The sequence below is a fragment of the Labrus bergylta genome, chromosome 15 (genome assembly GCF_963930695.1).
Source record: "Labrus bergylta chromosome 15, fLabBer1.1, whole genome shotgun sequence".
Classification (NCBI taxonomy): domain Eukaryota; kingdom Metazoa; phylum Chordata; class Actinopteri; order Labriformes; family Labridae; genus Labrus; species Labrus bergylta.
Window position 1 is genome coordinate 5,350,960 of NC_089209.1, and position 17,358 is coordinate 5,368,317.

Consider the following 17,358-nt stretch of genomic DNA (forward strand, 5'->3'; position numbering starts at 1 on the left):
TAGTCAAAGTGTCTCTGGTCCTTCAGTATTGAGTTCAGTCAGAACATTAATCCTTAAATTACTTTAGAGTAACACTGCAGCCTTTAAAGCACGGTAACACGCAGGTACATTACCTGCACCTAGATGGCTGATCTCCAGAAAGACCAAGTGAATGAGCACCCTGCAGATATCATTTAGTAATACAGTACATGTGTGTTGGATCATAAGCGCTATAGCCTCCTGTCAAATATCTGCCTTCTGAGGCTGCCTCAGATCAGCATTTGGAGCTGACTGGAAAAAGAAGCTCGTCAACAAGTTCCTGTTGGGGTCAAATTAGCCCCCTTTAGACGACTCTTCTTTTCTTGCATCCTGACTGTTGTGCAGGTCCTGGCATGGCTACACACAGTCGGATGTTTCTGGCCTGACATTTAAGAAAAAAAGAAAAAGAAAAAAACTGTATAAAACTTTGCCCCAGAAAGTCTTCCCCATTTCCCCCCTATAGGGCAGCCTGACCTGCACCTTATTCTGTTTGAGGTTAAATCTGAATTAAATTAATTTGTTATATGTAGAATTTGACCTCCCTTGTTACTTCAATTCTGTCAAACAAAAACTGAAGAAAGCCGTTATTGGTCTGCTGAGTTTTTGCAGAAAAAGGCCCACTCAGCTGTTTCAATAATGTGTAATATTTGGTTAAGTTTAAATCTGGATGGTGCATCCCAACCGGATCAGCCAATCGACATCCAATGAGAGAAAAAAAATCAAGAAAGAAGGACGAGTGTGTGGGGACTATCAGGTTTGAAGGTGAGAGTGAGAGACCAAACTTGTCCCCTTTCTGTCCTCAATCCTCGTCCTGCCATCTGTAGCCCTGCTCGCTCGCTATCTCTCTCTCTCTCTCCTCAGAACAGATTAAAGTGGTCTAAAAAGAGATTAAGATAGATATCCAGAAAATTCATTTGGAGGTTGGTAAATAACTTTTACTTGGCAGTGTATGTGTGAGGATGTGTGGATATATAAGACTCTCTACTTGTGCACCACAGACACGGCCAAAAAAAAAAAAAAAAAAAAAAAGAAGGAAAGGTACGGGGGCGGTTGTTTTTCGCTTTCTGCCCCTGAAGCCAATTTTCTCACTGAGTGAATGGGATTTTCTGAGGATAGAAGATAGAAGCTGTTTGTCGGCTCCGCCCAGCACACTGGGACTCTCTGCCCTGTGTGTGTTTGTGTGTGTGTGTGAGTGGCTCAGCTGTCAGTGGTCAGCAGTGCAGGTTGTTGAGCTGACCCGTGCAGTGAGAGGGCAGAGATGGGATTACCCAGTGGGAGGCTTTGTCAATGAGCTTGTCTCTGCCTGTGAGAGTGTGCGTCTGAGTCAGAGCCAGGTATTGATAGAAAGTGTAGAGTTTAAACGGTGAACAAAAAAAAAGAAGCACGGGTGGGCATCCATCCAAATGATCAAATCAGCCGGGGACACAGTTGCTACAATGAGGTTCAGGTTACATTGTTGAAAAATGTGTTTCCCATCAAATTAAACATTTTATATCAGTTGTATTGTAACTGCTTTTTATGCATGTGTAATAGTCACAGGATGTGCGACGCCAATCATGTGACATAAGCACATCATGCTGCCACTTTTCAGTCGTTTTGATGCTGTCTGTGGTGCATGCAGAGTCTGTGTATCCCTGTATGTAAGATGTAGACATACAGGAGACACTGCTGCAGACACATACCCCGGCATGATGCTGGAGGCGGGGGCTCATTAAGGCCAGGCTGATTTAGAACAAGTGTATTCCTGCTATCAGCGGCATCAGCTCGTTAATGCCATGGGCCACATTTACAAACCGTTAATGGAGGTGCTGTGCCGCTGATTGTTTACTTTTAGCAGGTACACCTGCAGCGCACACGGTGAAGTGTTGTGTGATTCACAGGCAGCCTGAAGTCACTATCACTGTACTCATAATGCAAACTAAACAAAACGTTGAACATCGTTAAAAATGGATGATGACATACGGGTAACACAATTGCAAGCCTCTGTTGCAAAGGAGAGGGGGTTTAAAATCAACAGAAGATGAGTTAAAGACCTGAATAGTTAACAGTTTGATGGTTTGGTGTGAATTGTATTTGATGTACAGAAAACAATACTTAATTTATCTCTTAAAAATGTCTTTTTTCTTCTTAAATAGTAAGATATATACCCTGCAGAAAGGAAAAAAAAGTTGATATCGCCCAACTTCCTGAGCCATTCGACCCTTAGATGAGCATTTCTGTTAAAGGACAATGAGTACTCTATGGAAAACAACAGATAAGATATTATAAGGATTGCAAGTTGAGGCTACAACTTCACATTTCATCCATCAAAAAAATGATGGCGTTCAACATACAGAATGTCAAAAAGCGGCATCTCAAGATAATTCCATTTTAAAGGTTTATTGGGTTTTTTGCCCTATAGCTAAAACTCCAAAATATTGTGTTTGAACTGTTTAATGAGACACAGAAAATAAAAGATAACACATGTGAAGCTGTGGCAAAGGAACATGAACCTTTTGCCTTGATAAATCTACAGATCAACTAATAGTTCAATCAGTTCAACATGTTCAACTTGCAGGACAGTCTTTTCTGTCCCGTTGAAAAAGGATCATTTCTCCTTTGTTTTGTTCGGTCTGAGACACAGAAGAAGCTTCAGTGTCAACCTGTCGAGTCGAAGATTTCTCAATTTTATACGGAACCTAGCAGGAAAAAGAAGTGGGAACATTTCCTGCAGGTTTTTGAATTACTTTCTCACTCCCTCTCTCACATTATCAGAAATCTCAGTGTGGGGCCTCCTCAAGTTTTTTTTTTTTTTTTTTGTTCTGCAAAGACAGAAACTTAACTTCAGATCTTTTCTTTCCCCCTTTGCTTCTTTCCAGCTTCATGCACTGGGAGCCTCTATCACTCTGCGTTAAACTTAGAAAGTACAAACACTCTGCTGACAGGTCACCAGTGTGTGCGGAGAAATGCGTTCAGCGGCTCCTGAGTGCCAGTTCGGAGTTGGGTTGCATGTTTAACAGCTTGCGGAGGGAGCCAAAATATCCAAGCACGAGAACAAGGAGAGGAACATGTAAAACATTTGAATATTTAATGCAGTGAGTCAAACATGCTCAGTGGGAAAGAATTGTCCGTGACAATGTACGCAAGATCACAAAAGTGAGGGATTTCTTTGGGAAGTTATTGCTTCACATCTGCTGACATGCACAACAGAAGAATCCACCAAAGAATGAATGAAATGAGCCTAACACAGTCAGCTGTCTGTCCTGATCTGCTCACTATCCTGTGGCTGCACACTGAAGTGGGATGGAGTAAATAGAAAGCTTCGGGGGTGTGTGTGTGTGTGTGTGTGTGTGTGTGTGTGTGTGTGTGTGTGTGTGTGTGTGTGTGTGTGTGTGTGTGTGTGTGTGTGTGTGTGTGTGTGTGTGTGTGTGTGTGTGTGTGTGTGTGTGCCACGCTCGATGGGTGTCTGATTGGACGTCACAGTCTCAGGAGGAGGTCTGTCAATGAGGGCTGCTCAGGGCTGTCTCTTTGTTCATGCAAGTGTAAGTGTGTGTCTCTGTGTGTGTGTGTGTGTGTAAGTGTGTGTGTATGAGAGTGAGCCTGAAGGTGTTCTCTCTACATTCAGTTCAAGGAAAAAGATCATGAGGAGTCTTATCACTTCACTGTCTGTGTGTGAGCTCAGCAGTTTATCATCGTATCGTATCGTATGCTAAAGCATCCTATCACATCAAATCCTATCACATCGTAATAAAGTAAAAAAGTATTTTTAACTCGTCAAGAAAGAAAATCCTTGAAGAGTTAAAAAGTTCTATGAATAAATCCACAGTGAATTCCAACATGCCACACAGACAATAGATAAATAAGAAGAAGCCCTTTTCCCATGCATCATCCTGCCAATCCCAATACTTGTTTCACTGACTCATTCCAACTCATCTCAGAGTAAAACCATTTTCTCATGCCAGCTTCCCAACTATTGTCCAACACTTAAGTTTTTCTTCTTCTCTTGTTGCAGTATTTTCCATTATCTGAGCGGCTGGCTGAGAGACGGAGCTCATTCCTGCGTCTTCATGCCTCTGCGATTATTCCTTCACTCGTCTCGTTTCATGTTCCCAACACAGAAACTCCTGTCTTACTTTTTCTTTCTCCTCCTCCAGTCGTGGTTTTAGTGGGGAAACGTCGAATGTGTTTTTGGTAAAAGAACATCTGGATTTGATGTGTTTTTTTGGCTCAGGCTAATTACAGTGTGAGACGTGCTGATTGAAGACAAATGAGGGGAACTTGTTTCCGCATGTCAGACACGACTTTCTCTGCCTGACTAAACAAAAAGAGAGAGAAAGTTAAATGTGCTTTTGGCTGATGCATGACTAGTTATATTTCAAAAAATTTGAATTTTTGTTTCGTTGTGTTGCACATAACAGAAAAAATAGCTTGGTTTTGAAGTACTTAGAGTATTCTGTACAATACTTGAGAATACTTTTACTCCCACACCCCTACATGTTAACACGAAGATCTATTTTCTAATCATTGCATTTATTTTGAAAGATTCATTTTGGGATTGTTTATGCTCATTTTAAGGGACAGGACAGCAGATAGAGGCAAAACTGGGAAGAGAACAAGTCGGGTGAACGTACTAACCGCTAGGCCACTGGTGCCCCAATCACTGCATTGCTACTTTATCGTCAATGCATTTGAGTTGAAATCAAATCATGCAGACTTTCTTACTTCTAGACATATTCCAAACATAAATAGATTAGACAGAAATGAACAAAAAAGACAATTCCAGTGGTAACAGTTGAATCAAGAGAACAAAAAGTAAACTGGAAATCAACCTCAGGGAGCTACAGTATTGTTATTTAAATGTGATGTCTTTGTCTAACACCTCTGCATACAGAGATTATAATGGACGTCCTGATGGCTGCCGGTAAATGGTATTTTTTTTAAGCCTCCATGCAGAGCCAGGATTGGGAACAAGAGTTAGATGGTGATGGGAAATTGGTACCATGAGGCGAAATCTCAGACCATATTTGGTTTAACGTCACACTGAGGCGTTTCACACTTGTATTTCTTAGCCACGGGTTAACCCAAGATCACAACCACCAGAACGCCCACAGCCAGTTTAACCTCATTATTCCCCTCACTCGGGGCAAAGAGTAAACGTTATTATGAATCACACTTCAGTGTTTAGAGCCCGGAGTGAACATATTTAGGCTGCTGACAGCACGCAACTTGTTTCAATTGGAAAAAAGGCATTAGACATTTCATTGCTTTGCTTCTGACCTTGGATCACACTAGTGATTACACAAGCTCTCCTGTCTGCCCTGTGGAGGAGTTTACAGAGTCCTGAAGGAGCCGTCAGCCCGAGGCTACCAAGGGCCTTGAGCATTGTGTAAAAAAAAAAAAAAATCTAATTTTTGCATACTACACTTGTACATCTTTATTTTTTTTATAAATAACAAAAGAAAAATGAAATATATCTGGCTGTTCCTTACTTTGAAGACACCTTAGCGAAGCAGTCACCAGTACTTGAAGGAAAATTAAGAAAAGGAGAATCATTATGCGCTTTTTTAAGCAAGCAGCTGTTAAAGTAACCATCCTATCAGCCATATGGGCGAGCCACATGTGTAAAATTTCTTATGAGTCTTTTTGGAAACTTTATGGGTAAAATATGGAAACTCAGCTTTAACAGTAAAAATCTACCTCAGTTTTGGCTTATGTTTTGTTTTAGTGCTTCATTTATGTGGCACGAGGCTGATCATGTGGCAAGCTTCTGACAGGAGAGGAAATGATGATTGGATATTACAAGCACCAAACTTGTGATTACTGTCATGGAGATATTTGTAGGCTGATATTAAATGTCAGAAGTTCAGAAAGGTCCCCAAAAAAGCGGCAAATTAAGACATAACCTTTCTCTTCTGTTCAGTACTGAAACTTTGCCAATTTTTTAAAATGGTATTTATACGGTGTGCAGGTGTTTGCTTGCGACTTTTGGTATTTAAAAAGCAAGAAATTACCCAGTACTGTACCCTATTTTTGTTGCCTATCAATATTCATTGATTTAAAATGCTAATGAAGTGAAGTAATATGGTATACTGACAACCCTTGTTCACTGATCTTGGTTGTGAGAGAATCTTAAGATTTTGCTGATGAATGTCTTAAGAAACCCAGTTTGCTCTGTAGTAATAATCTGGAACTTGTGGTTCTATATTAGTCATGCACTTGAGCCCTAAATAGTCGGTTACTGGCTGATTTTCTGGTGGAGTCTGATCACACAGGTCTACATGGAAGCACCACTAGTATCCTTTAATGACCCTGAATACCAGGGGCTTAACAGAATCCAAATGAGTTTTGAAAGTTTCAAGGGCCCCTCCATCAGTCCACTCCCTGTCTATCAGTAATCAGTAATTGTAGGATTTAATCGTGAAGGCTGAGCATGAAAGTAAAAGATGAATGCTCGCCTGATTGCATATCAAAGTGTGCTGAGATTTGTGAATAAACTTGGGAAAAGCAATCTCAGCGAAGACCAATCAATTAGCAGAAAGAATTGGCAATGTCGTGCTGCGCTATCCTGGGTAAGGCCTCGTGCCATCCGATCAATCACTGACAATAAAAAGGAAATGCATCAAAGCCTGGCAACAGGAACCAAAAGCACAGCTAATTCCTGCCGTTCATGCCACGGAAATCCATGGAACAACCAAACTGTGCCAAGGCAAATCCGTCAAACAGAGATGTGTGCAGTGATTCAGCGGTACAGCGGACTATTACTGCATTGCAGCATTAAATGGTTTTGTTGGCCATGTCTTCTCCTGTCTTTTTGTTAGGTAGTGGTTAAAATTGTTCCACCAGAACAGCTTCATGCACTTTGATTCTCCAATTCTCATGAGGACTACCAAATGGATATTTGGTATTTTGATGATGTTGGGTTTCAGTAAAATCTCCCAAAGGTGTTGTTGGAATGTGGTGATTGGGAAGAACATAAGCCATATCATCAGTCATTTTCACTTTTTCATGACTTATTAAACCATTCAGTAACACCCAATGCTTCAATCAATCAAGCAACTTTTCAAATTCCACTAAGGGGCAATTGGTGTCTGATGAATGGGGCATTTTCATCCTGATGTAACAGGATAGAAATGTCTCACGCTCATCACAGAATAATGGCAATCACTCAAAACAGCTTGGTATTGATTTGCAGTGACCCATCCATCTAAAGAAATAAATGGCCCAACAGAGCCCAGCGATGTCGGAGACAATCCATTCTTCATTTCATTTGTTAGCCGTCTTTATCGTGTGGTTGATACAATTATTAACTGGCTGAAGGATGTACCAGCCATAACAAAATCTGTTCCCTGTAGTTTTTGTAAATTGTCAAGATTTATTGACTCGTACTCGCTTACATGTTGGTATGATTTTAAGAATAAGGTCTGAGTTAGCCACATGAGAAAGAACTCTTTGTCCAGGCAGTTGTTTCACATATTTTTGCTGGTATTTAGAAAAGTCAAGTTTCAAGTCAAGTTTCATTGTATAGCTCAAATCACAGCAAAACACCAATAAGTCTCACAAAAATACTATAAAATTGTAACACATATATATATATATATGGGAAATACCAATTGGGTATGACTACATTAGATGGGTGACGCAGTGTATTTTCTATTGCTGAATTTTAATAAGCGATTTCATACAGATCAAGTATAGTTCTCGAAGAGTAGAATAGTCAATAAATGTATCCCTTCATTGTTAGATGAACGTTTGGGGAAGGTAGAATAAATCACACAGGCTTTCTAGTCTGGACATAAATCATGGAGTTTGTTTACATGCACAGTTAAGTCGAGCTTTGGTTATTGCTTGATTAGTCCATTAAATCACACTACTGGCTTTGTCCCAACATACAAACACCAAGGGAAAATGGATTTATACACAGAAGTATGTCTGACTCTGCTATGTTGGTGACGATATAGCCCCATCAGCTGGTTACTATTGGATTGCTTCTGGTTTACCACGGACCGACCAACCAGATAATGAGATCGTACATTTCATATGCAGTTCATCCCCTTAAATCGATCTATCGCCCTACTAAACATTCTCATTTAGATGAATGACCCCGAGGTCAAATCGTCATTGTTTCACCACGAGACACCTCAAAATGAAGCCTGTGCTTTGGTTCTCCACTGACAGGAGATTCATTTTAATCTGAGCTGTTCTAAAGGGATGACAGAGGCAGCTGGGACACTCATCCCTGCCATCATCAGATTACTCTGTCAGACACAACTAAAGGATGGGGGGGGGATTAGTTTTCATCACAATCAAGCATCGTCACGGTTGTTCATTATAATCATTTCAAGATAAGAGTTTTTAAAAAAAGGATAGAAAACCTCCTCTTATGAAGATGGAACCTCTTAAACGCAGATCTTAACAGCAAGGGGGTTTATCTCACGTTGCAATTTGGCTGAAAATCACTCAATGAAGAAAATACTACAGATTTGTATCAGGTTTGTTGTAATTATACATATGAGTAATGAAAAGATTGCTACTCAGCACCAATATTACAAACATCACTTCCCCGAGTGTAGCTATTTTTAATGGCTCTTGATTGGTTTTGTTCCAAACTTGCCTTATTTAAATGTTCTATCCTTTCCTATTTTCCTGCCTTTTCTTATTTCTCCAAACCTCTACTCTTTCAATTTACCATTAAGTCTTCTGTCCTTTCAATCCATTGTTGTAATACGTCCTCTTAACCCCTGATTATCAATGTTGATAAAATGCAATTCTTCATTTTTCCACAAGAACTTGTAAACTGTTTTATGTTTAAATATTTTCAAAAACAAAAAACCCACCAAACTCTAATAAAAATTACAAAGCTCAGTTCGTGGTCAGTGTATTTGTCACCAATCACTGCCATTTAGAATTTTGATACAAATGATTTGTCTCTTTTTGAATGACGGCATGAAGTCACACGACCTGAGTACTTGACCCCACACCTCCCTTCAGTGTTTCTCATGAAAGTTTGTACACACACTTAATGCCCCTCCATCCCACAGCCTGTCATATGTCAGTATCCCCCAAGATACAAAAACCATTAAAGGGTTAATCCTATGATTGCTGTTCTACTGCCTTGATGATAGAATAATAAATTGTGAATGATTGTGGAAAAGCTCCCAGAAAACTGAGAAGTAAAATGTCTTTACTACTTTTTTAAAGCTATATTTTTCTGCTTTGTTTACTCTGGGTTTTTTAAAGTTGGAAACTGATTCATTTCAAATATGATACACACATTATGTTGCCTCCTGTTAGTATAAACAGTAAAGTATTTTGATTTCTAGAATCCTTACTGTAAAACTGTGTAAAGTGCTAAATTATGGTCAGTATGTGGTATGAAATTGTGTCATAGTCTCCCTCTCACTTTTCTTCAATTTCCGGTTATATTTTGTGTCTCCCCTCCATCCTTTCCAATTCCTCTCCTCCATCAATCATCATCTTCTTTGTAATTTCTTTCAGGCTTCCCCCTTCATCTTTTCTCCACACATTATTTTTCTTGTTCATGCACCGCTTCCATCTTCCTATTCGCTCGGTCTGGCTCTTTTCTTTTCATTCTTCCTGCTGTCCATCTTTTCTTTGTCCTTCCCTCCTTGGAGCACTTAGCTGTGATTGGTAGGACGACTGGAAGCCTTTTATTTTCCCTTTCTTTCGACATATTGTCGTCCTTTCTTCCCTTACTTCAGTGGAGCACAGTTTCATGCTGTTATATGTATTCAGACCCCGATGTTAAAAGCCTGCCAGTAGGGGGCACACAGCAAGTACCAGCTGTACTTCTACTGATCAATTTTTCATCAAAGGCTCCAGTCTCTTTGAGTCAGAGCCAGACTGGGAACCAACAGGGAGAGTGACTTCACTTCCTCTACCTGCTCCTTCTGTCAGTCTCAAACACCTCGCATCACTCTTTGACTTATACATCAGGATCATTCAAGCAAAAACTAACCCTGTTTCCAAAAAGTGCTGACAACATGTAAGATCAGGGATGGTTTGATGGAAGACTGAACTTCTAACTTACACCCATCTACAGCAAAAAGATGAGTCCAAGATGATCAAAGAAACACTCCAAGTTATCGGGATAAGACATTTTAACGAAAGTAAGAACAACAAGAAGTAGTTGAAGTAAAGATGGAAATTATGTAGGTATTACTTGAACATTACATGTCAATAAAAGCTGTAAAACATAATTTGAAAAGTAAAGATTGAAAGATTTTAAAATGTCAGTTCAAGTGTAAATAGTGGTATGTTATCTTTTACACCAAGATTATTACACAACTGTGTTAAGTACTTGATTCTGATTGGTCAATAAAACATAGCAATGTTCTGCTATCCCTCGATAGATCAACATATTGAAGAAGAACAAAGCGTTACTAAGGAACTCGACTGTTATAACTGCCTCTAGAGCCAAAAGTGGGTCATTGAGTTTTAGTGGGTCGCAAAAGTGTGCCTGGAAAAACAGAAAGTGTCAAAAAGTCTAAAAATCACTTTTAAAATATTAATGTTTTGGGGCGCTGACGGCCTAGCGGTTAGGATCGCACCCCATGTCCGGAGACTGTAGTCCTCCAATCAGGAGACCCGGTTCAAGTCTGACCTGTGGCTCCTTTCCTGCATGTCATTCCCCGCTCTCTCTCTCCCTGGTTTCCTATTCTATCCACTGTCCTATCAAATAAAGGCAGAAATGGCAAAAAATAAATCTATAAAACAAACATAATAATAAAGTTGAACTTTAGATGCAGCAGAAACAGCTCATTAAAATTCCTCAGAAGTGAAGAAAGTACGACTTGTGATCATATTCCATTCATATAAGTAATGGGATGCAGCGTCACAGAATACCGTCGTGTAAATCTATCACTAATCTTAATGAAGAACACGTCTTTTTAAGTTAAAGTCTGTAACACTGTCAACAGATGCTTCATGTTTAACTTGCATAATGAAGTACTGCGAGTGCGCCTGGTGTTGACAGTCTCCTTCCTCTAATGCATTCATTTACACTCAGACAGCATCACTACAGAATGCAGAAGAAGTCATGGGTCTAAAGAGTTTGAAGTTTTAAGGTCACAGTCTAATAGTTTACATTTCTCTTTGTATTCCGCCGTCAGCCTCGCTCTCTTTCCGCTCCGTGCTCTCTCCGGGTCCGAGGGTTGAACATCTTCTCCCGAGGTCAGCCACAGTGGCTTTTAATAGATACTCCAAAAGCTGAATAATGCCTGACCAGTGTTCAATTAGAGCTTTCGAGAAATAAATTAGACTATTACTGCGGGAAAAATACATTATCTGAAATGCAGGAACACTTCCAACAGCATTTATCAGGTTGTAAAAACTGATTTCACAGGATGGATTAAGTGGAAATAAAATGCTAAAGTGCTCATTTAAACAATCTAAATGCATGATGTGACCGCTGTGTTCAGATTCTGGCTGTCACATAGGAGCTTTAAAGTCCTCATGACTGAAATTGTTTTACAGGAAATAAATGATTATCTGACTATTTTTTTAAATTGAAATATCTGTATTTTCTATTTTTTGTTAAAAGTTTCAAATGTGATGACTCATCCTGAACTCAGGGGGGTTCACTCAATTTCCAACCAATTATTATTATTTTTTTTTAAGTTTAACGTTATGTCCCGCTTCAATCTTTTGATTGGTTTTATCCCACCTCAGTTTAGAAGTACGTCATGACATGGCAGTTCTGCTTCATGGGGACTATTTTCTGATAAAAAACGGATGGAGGTATTATTTTTCCATATCTTGCATTTTAAAAGACCCAGATTTTAGCTTATTTATTGAAATGAAACAACCATTACAGTGACTCATAACAAGGAGATACTTACATTAAACCCTCTTCATTAAGTTTCTTTTTAAAAATGAATGCAATGTGTGATCAACATGTCAACTGGAAGCTACCAGCATGTGTTTCTGCTTGTGATTCAGGGCTGTGTCAGTGTGAGCTCGATATAAACCCAGCAGGCGTTGATAAAGTTAGTTCTTTTTCTTTCAGACCGACAGTCCTTCAGCGTCACACCTCCAGCCACACTCAGTCATCTTGGCCATTAAACAGCCTCGAGTTCCTCCAGGGCCGCCCTTCAGCACATCCATCTAGCTCCTCCATCCTTCAGGGGGGGGACCCTGACCTGCTGGTGAAGGAGAAGGACCCCTCAAGGCTCCGATGAAATGGAGAAGGGTCTTGAACTGACTCTCATAAAAAAACAGAAATGTTCTGTTGTGTTCTCTGAGGGTGGGGTTGGGGGGGCATGGTGTGTGTGTGTGTGTGTGTGTGTGTGTGTGTGTGTGTGTGTGTGTGTGTGTGTGTGTGTGGGGGGGGGGGGGGTCCATGATAGTGCTGGAAAAGCAACCAGAGCTAAAAATCATAAATATCGATCTCTCTTCTTCTCTGCCATCTTAGTCTTAGTCTTTAAGTACCAATATTCTTTTTTTTTATTGGTGTTATTATTGTTTATTTCGAGTCATCGCTCAGACAACAAGCTCTAAAAATGATGTAGTCTTTGAGTTAGCACTTTGCATTTGAAAACACTTTCACTTTACCATCTTAGTAAACATTTTCATTTATGTAGGAGCTCCTGACTGATTTTACTGCCATGTTTTATAATATTTCATATTGTGTTGTGTTGTCTGATTTTTTAACTTTGTTTTAATTCTGATTTGACGCTGATGTTGTCCTTTTATGTGTTGTCATCCTGCTGCTGCTGCAAAAAGGGACAATAAAGAATCTGAATCTGAGCAGGTTTTTCAAAGTGTGCTTCCACAGTATACAATGTGTGTACCTCCACTTTAAGTACACATTACAGCAGAAATCCTTCCCAGTCAAAAGTAAACCTGAAATGAACTCTGAAGATGTTTCACTTCTCACATCAGCAAGGATTCAGGATTTTCTTTTCTTACAAGCTTTTCTGCAGGTGATCTGCAGTTATCTATTCTTCTTCTACAGAGTCTAATTATTCATTAAGAGACTGAGGCGTGTAATTAAAGAGGAGAAGATGTAGAGAAAGAGCGAGTTTGACACAAAATCCCTGCGTCGGCTGCGTACAGTGGAAGATGATCTGAGTGTAATACCCCGCTGATGTCATCTTCACAGCCCCTTGTCACTAAGAAGATTCACAGCAGGATGAGCTCTATGAGTAAAGTGAGAGGCCCTGTGGAGTCTCTCTCTCCTCTCTCATGTGTCTGAATAAACCAAATCTGGAAGTGTTTGTCTACACTCAAAACATTCTTAATTCCCAAAGCCGATCATGTATCGTCTTTCTTTTTTCTTTCACCGCTAAACTATTCATAAGTTCACATCTTAGACACCTTTTAGGAAACCTCGAGCTCTTGCGTTTAACTTCAGGTGGTTCAAAGTGCATTCAGAAGAAAAGCAAAGCCAACCTTTGCCTCTCGTCTCTCAGGTGAGTCAAGCTGGGAGAATCATTTTTTGGTTACTCAACCAAAAGTAATTACCCCGCTTGACTTTTAAAGCTTTCTTTTCAACACTGCCAGGCTTACTTTAAAGGTGCAATATGGAGTTTTGGTCGAGAAATCTGAAAGTTCTGTGGTATATGTTCATAACTCTATGCACAAACTGTCCTCAGAGGAAAATCTGGTCCCTGGAACACTGTGTGAAGATAAAATGCTATTTGAGAGTTTTGGTGTGTGGCCCGCAACAGTGAAACTGTAACTCTCTAAGTAGCTTTTTAGCTCCAATCAGTGTTCCTTGTGTATTCAGTTAAAAAAATATTGCATAGAATTGTTTCACTTGTCCAACTTTCAAATTTCTCTTCCAAGTCTCGGATAATGCACCTTTAATGTTCAATAAATCAGACTGCATGGTTTCAAAAAATATTGAAGTATCAAACATTGTAAAAACCTTGTAAATGTCTCGTGCTGTATTTAGTCCTGCTGCCTTTGATTCTCTGTCTGAACACCAGAGTCATTCTAATACTGTATCTGTATGCAACACCTCCATATTACACAAGCATGAAAAACAGCAACATTTCAGCACTCTTAAGGTCATCCCCCATGTTTTTAACTCTTACATAAACCAGATGGAAGTCCTTGACAGAGTGCAAAGCAATAAGAGGGGCACCTATACTTGGAAAAAACTGACCTTGGCACTCTGTAATAGGAAACACTCATCTGTACCAGCTATTAAAGGGCATATTAAGTGAGACTTTGAGCATATAAAAGCACTCATTCATCCACTCAATCTCCACCATCAATCATTCGCACTGTGCCATCTGTTTCATCAATCAGCCATTCAAAAGAGGCATCCGGTTCCCTCTTCAAGGTCTCGTTCAGTGCAGAGGTGACAACGAGAAAGACGCTGCATTGAAGCTTTGGGTTTGTTTCCTTACCTCCTTTCCAGACAGGTAGTAGGCGGACAGCAGCCCTCCAACAAACCGGATGTTCACCTCAAACACAGACACCTCCGCGTTCTGCGAACACAGACAAAACGTGGGATATGAGGAAACATACAACTCAAGGGTAACACATTTCAACGCCTACAACGGGGGAATTCAAAGAGCACAAACTCGATACAGAGAAAGTGTCCGGGGTCCTGTTTCACATCAGGTGGGCTTTCTACAATTCAGACGTATATATTTTTAGATTGAAACAGCCCACGGTGATACAGAACAGGTTTCACTCCTGGCTTGTTTGGGGCTGAGTGCTGCTGTGAGGCTGTGAGTATATATACTATGACTGAGTAGGAGGGAACACTAAGCCAGTGGTTTGGCTGATTTGTCAACTCTTTGGCTATATGTGCATGTGAATCGGGTTGATTTTGCAGCTGAACTAGATTGAGACATTTAAAAAACCATCCTGCATTGTTGGTGTTTCAGTTATTGTCACAACATCAAGCAGTATATCCCAGCTACATCCACAGTGTAGATAATGAAAGGTATAATAATGGTAATTTGTCCACTCCTTTGGTCCTGTGGGATTTATCTACACTTTGATTTCTAGTCAATCAGTGCAATTGTATTAGTAGTATTACAGTTAGCCATTGTGTTGACAGAACTTAGGAGGAGTAGTTGCAACCAGCCGCTGTAAAAACATCAGAAAAATGTATTTTTAAATTTGAGATAAAAGTGGCATGAAGGCTTCGATTGTTTTAAACATGAATGACTTTTCGAATATTTTCTAAAGTCATGAAGCATCCTTTGTTTTGACGCAATATTCTGCTCAGTAAAGGGGGAGAAGTGAATCTCTACACTGGTTAAGGAAAATGGATCCCAACCCACCCCCATCCCCATTAGATCTGTGTAGCCGGGTAGAGAATCCTGTCTGACATCAGCACCATCAACAGGTTCAGGTTTTTTTTTTTTTTTTTGATTTCAATATTTATTTTGCTACAAAAAAGAATCCACATGCAAGAGCCAGTAGACTTGTGGTTAGTGTGCCCGCCCCATGTGCAGAGGCTGTGGTCCTCTGAGCGGGCTGTGCAGGGTTCGAATCCGACCTGTGGCTCCTCTCCCGCATGTCATTCCCCACTCCCTCTCTATCCCCAATTTCTGACATCCTATCTCTAAATAAAGGCATAAAAAGCCCCAAAATAAATATTTAAAAATACAAAATGAATAAATACTCCTCATTCTAAGAAGCTTCAGCTTTTCTTTAGGTTGTATTGTAAGACTGCTTAATACAAGGCTAAACATCAGCATGCTAGCAAAGTCATTCTGAGCATTTTGGCATCCATACTTTGAATTCAGCTCTTAGTGAAACTCCGCCTCGATGCAGCGTTTGTTTACTCGATGCAGCGTTTGTTTACTCGTTCTTTCTTTTGGTTTTGCAGCACAAGATTTTTTTTTTGAAGCATCTGCTGTTAAAAAAAAAAGTCTTCTTTTTGGGGGGCACATTTATTCCAATCTGTTGTAGAACAGTGACTTCACATCCTCTCTAAAGCTGAAAAAAAAACTCCATGTAGATACAAAACGCTGCCTTAAATGACATTGACGAAGTGTGCTGCATCTAAAAATACAATGCCTCCATTTCCTGACACATTTTTTTTGGGCAGAGAGAATGGAGCAAATAATAACAAAAAATTGGAAAGTTTGTAAAGCTCATTTGTCTCTGCAGCAGAACAATGGAGCTCCATCTCCGCCGCCCTCTTTATGAACGGATTCCTGAGTCAGACCGAAGTTTTTGTGCTTGACTGACAGCTCTCGTAAGTCACTGTCAACCGCAGATAGGACAATAGACTCCATCACGGGGAGGAAAAAAACAAAACAATTTTCACGCTAGACAAATGTGTCCCCGTTTCCCAAAAGTCTGAATGACTGATGGAGCGGTTAGATTGTCTAGCTAATTCGTCCTAATTAAAATCAAATTATTTCCTCTACAATGCACAGGCAGCTGAAATGCAGAAAAAAAAGGACAATATTTAGTCCTCCTTCTGCCAGCTGTCTAATAGCAGAGCAGTTTTAATAAGCTGCTGGGGGAAGAGAAAGTGGAAAAATATTGGAATGAAGACATCTGAACCAGTTGTGGATGTGGTAGTTCTTTTCCCTGTGACAGCATTTGGCAGCCTTCAAACTGTCGGACAATGACCCTCTGAGTCAGCAGTTGTACGACGTAATCTCCTTCCTGCAAGAGAGCCTGACAAAGTTGGCAGGCGAGGCGTCAAGTTTCCTGATGTGGCAACATTAAAGCCATTAGACGGCATGTGAAACTGACTAAGCCTGGCCTCTTCCTTCCTAATGAAGGGCTATAGTCAGATAAGTGGGGGAGATAATGGCCTGAGTAGACCTCTTTAGATGAGAGTGTGTCTGATGACTCTTTTTGTGAATGAATACAGTAAGAGCCTAAAGCGACACAAAGCTAAAACCTACAACCTGAGCTTTCTCTTTACATGACTTATCGACTTTCCTTTCCCCCCCTCGTGCTCCTCATGATTGACAGGAAGTGTTTACGGTGTTCAGGTTCTGACAGATGAAGTCTCAGTTCATTCTGTTCACCTTGAAAATGGGATTTAAAGGCAGTGCTTAAAACCCCCAGTATAGAAATAAATGTCAGTGACCCGTGTGGTTCCTGCAGAGAGAGAGTCTGAGCGGAGGCGATGGAGCTGCAGTCACGTTTCTTACTCAACTTTTGTGACTCAGGAAAAAAACAACCCAAAAAACCCAGTTCCAGTTGTTGCACTTTAAAGAGCAGAGACTTCCGCCCAAAGTCATGAAGGTTATGTGTCTTCTGTGTAAGCAGGGACGTGCAGAACAGAACGCACAGTGCAGGATGTATACATAACCACAACCTTCACCACTCACTTCAGAATGCGATGAGTGCTCTGACTGTACAGTCAGTGTACCAGAAGAGTAGAGGAAGTGTGCCATTAGCAGGTCATGC

General features: G+C 40.3%; 1 protein-coding gene across 1 annotated transcript in view; it reads right to left on the bottom strand.

The window, feature by feature from the left end:
• The window catches only part of man1a1 (mannosidase, alpha, class 1A, member 1), a 159,181-nt gene that overhangs the window by 69,296 nt on the left and 72,527 nt on the right, over nt 1-17,358 (bottom strand). The window contains exon 4 of the mRNA XM_020637052.3: nt 14,373-14,453. Within this exon, the coding sequence (XP_020492708.2) occupies nt 14,373-14,453 (81 nt within the window). The remainder of the gene's footprint in view (nt 1-14,372; nt 14,454-17,358) is intronic.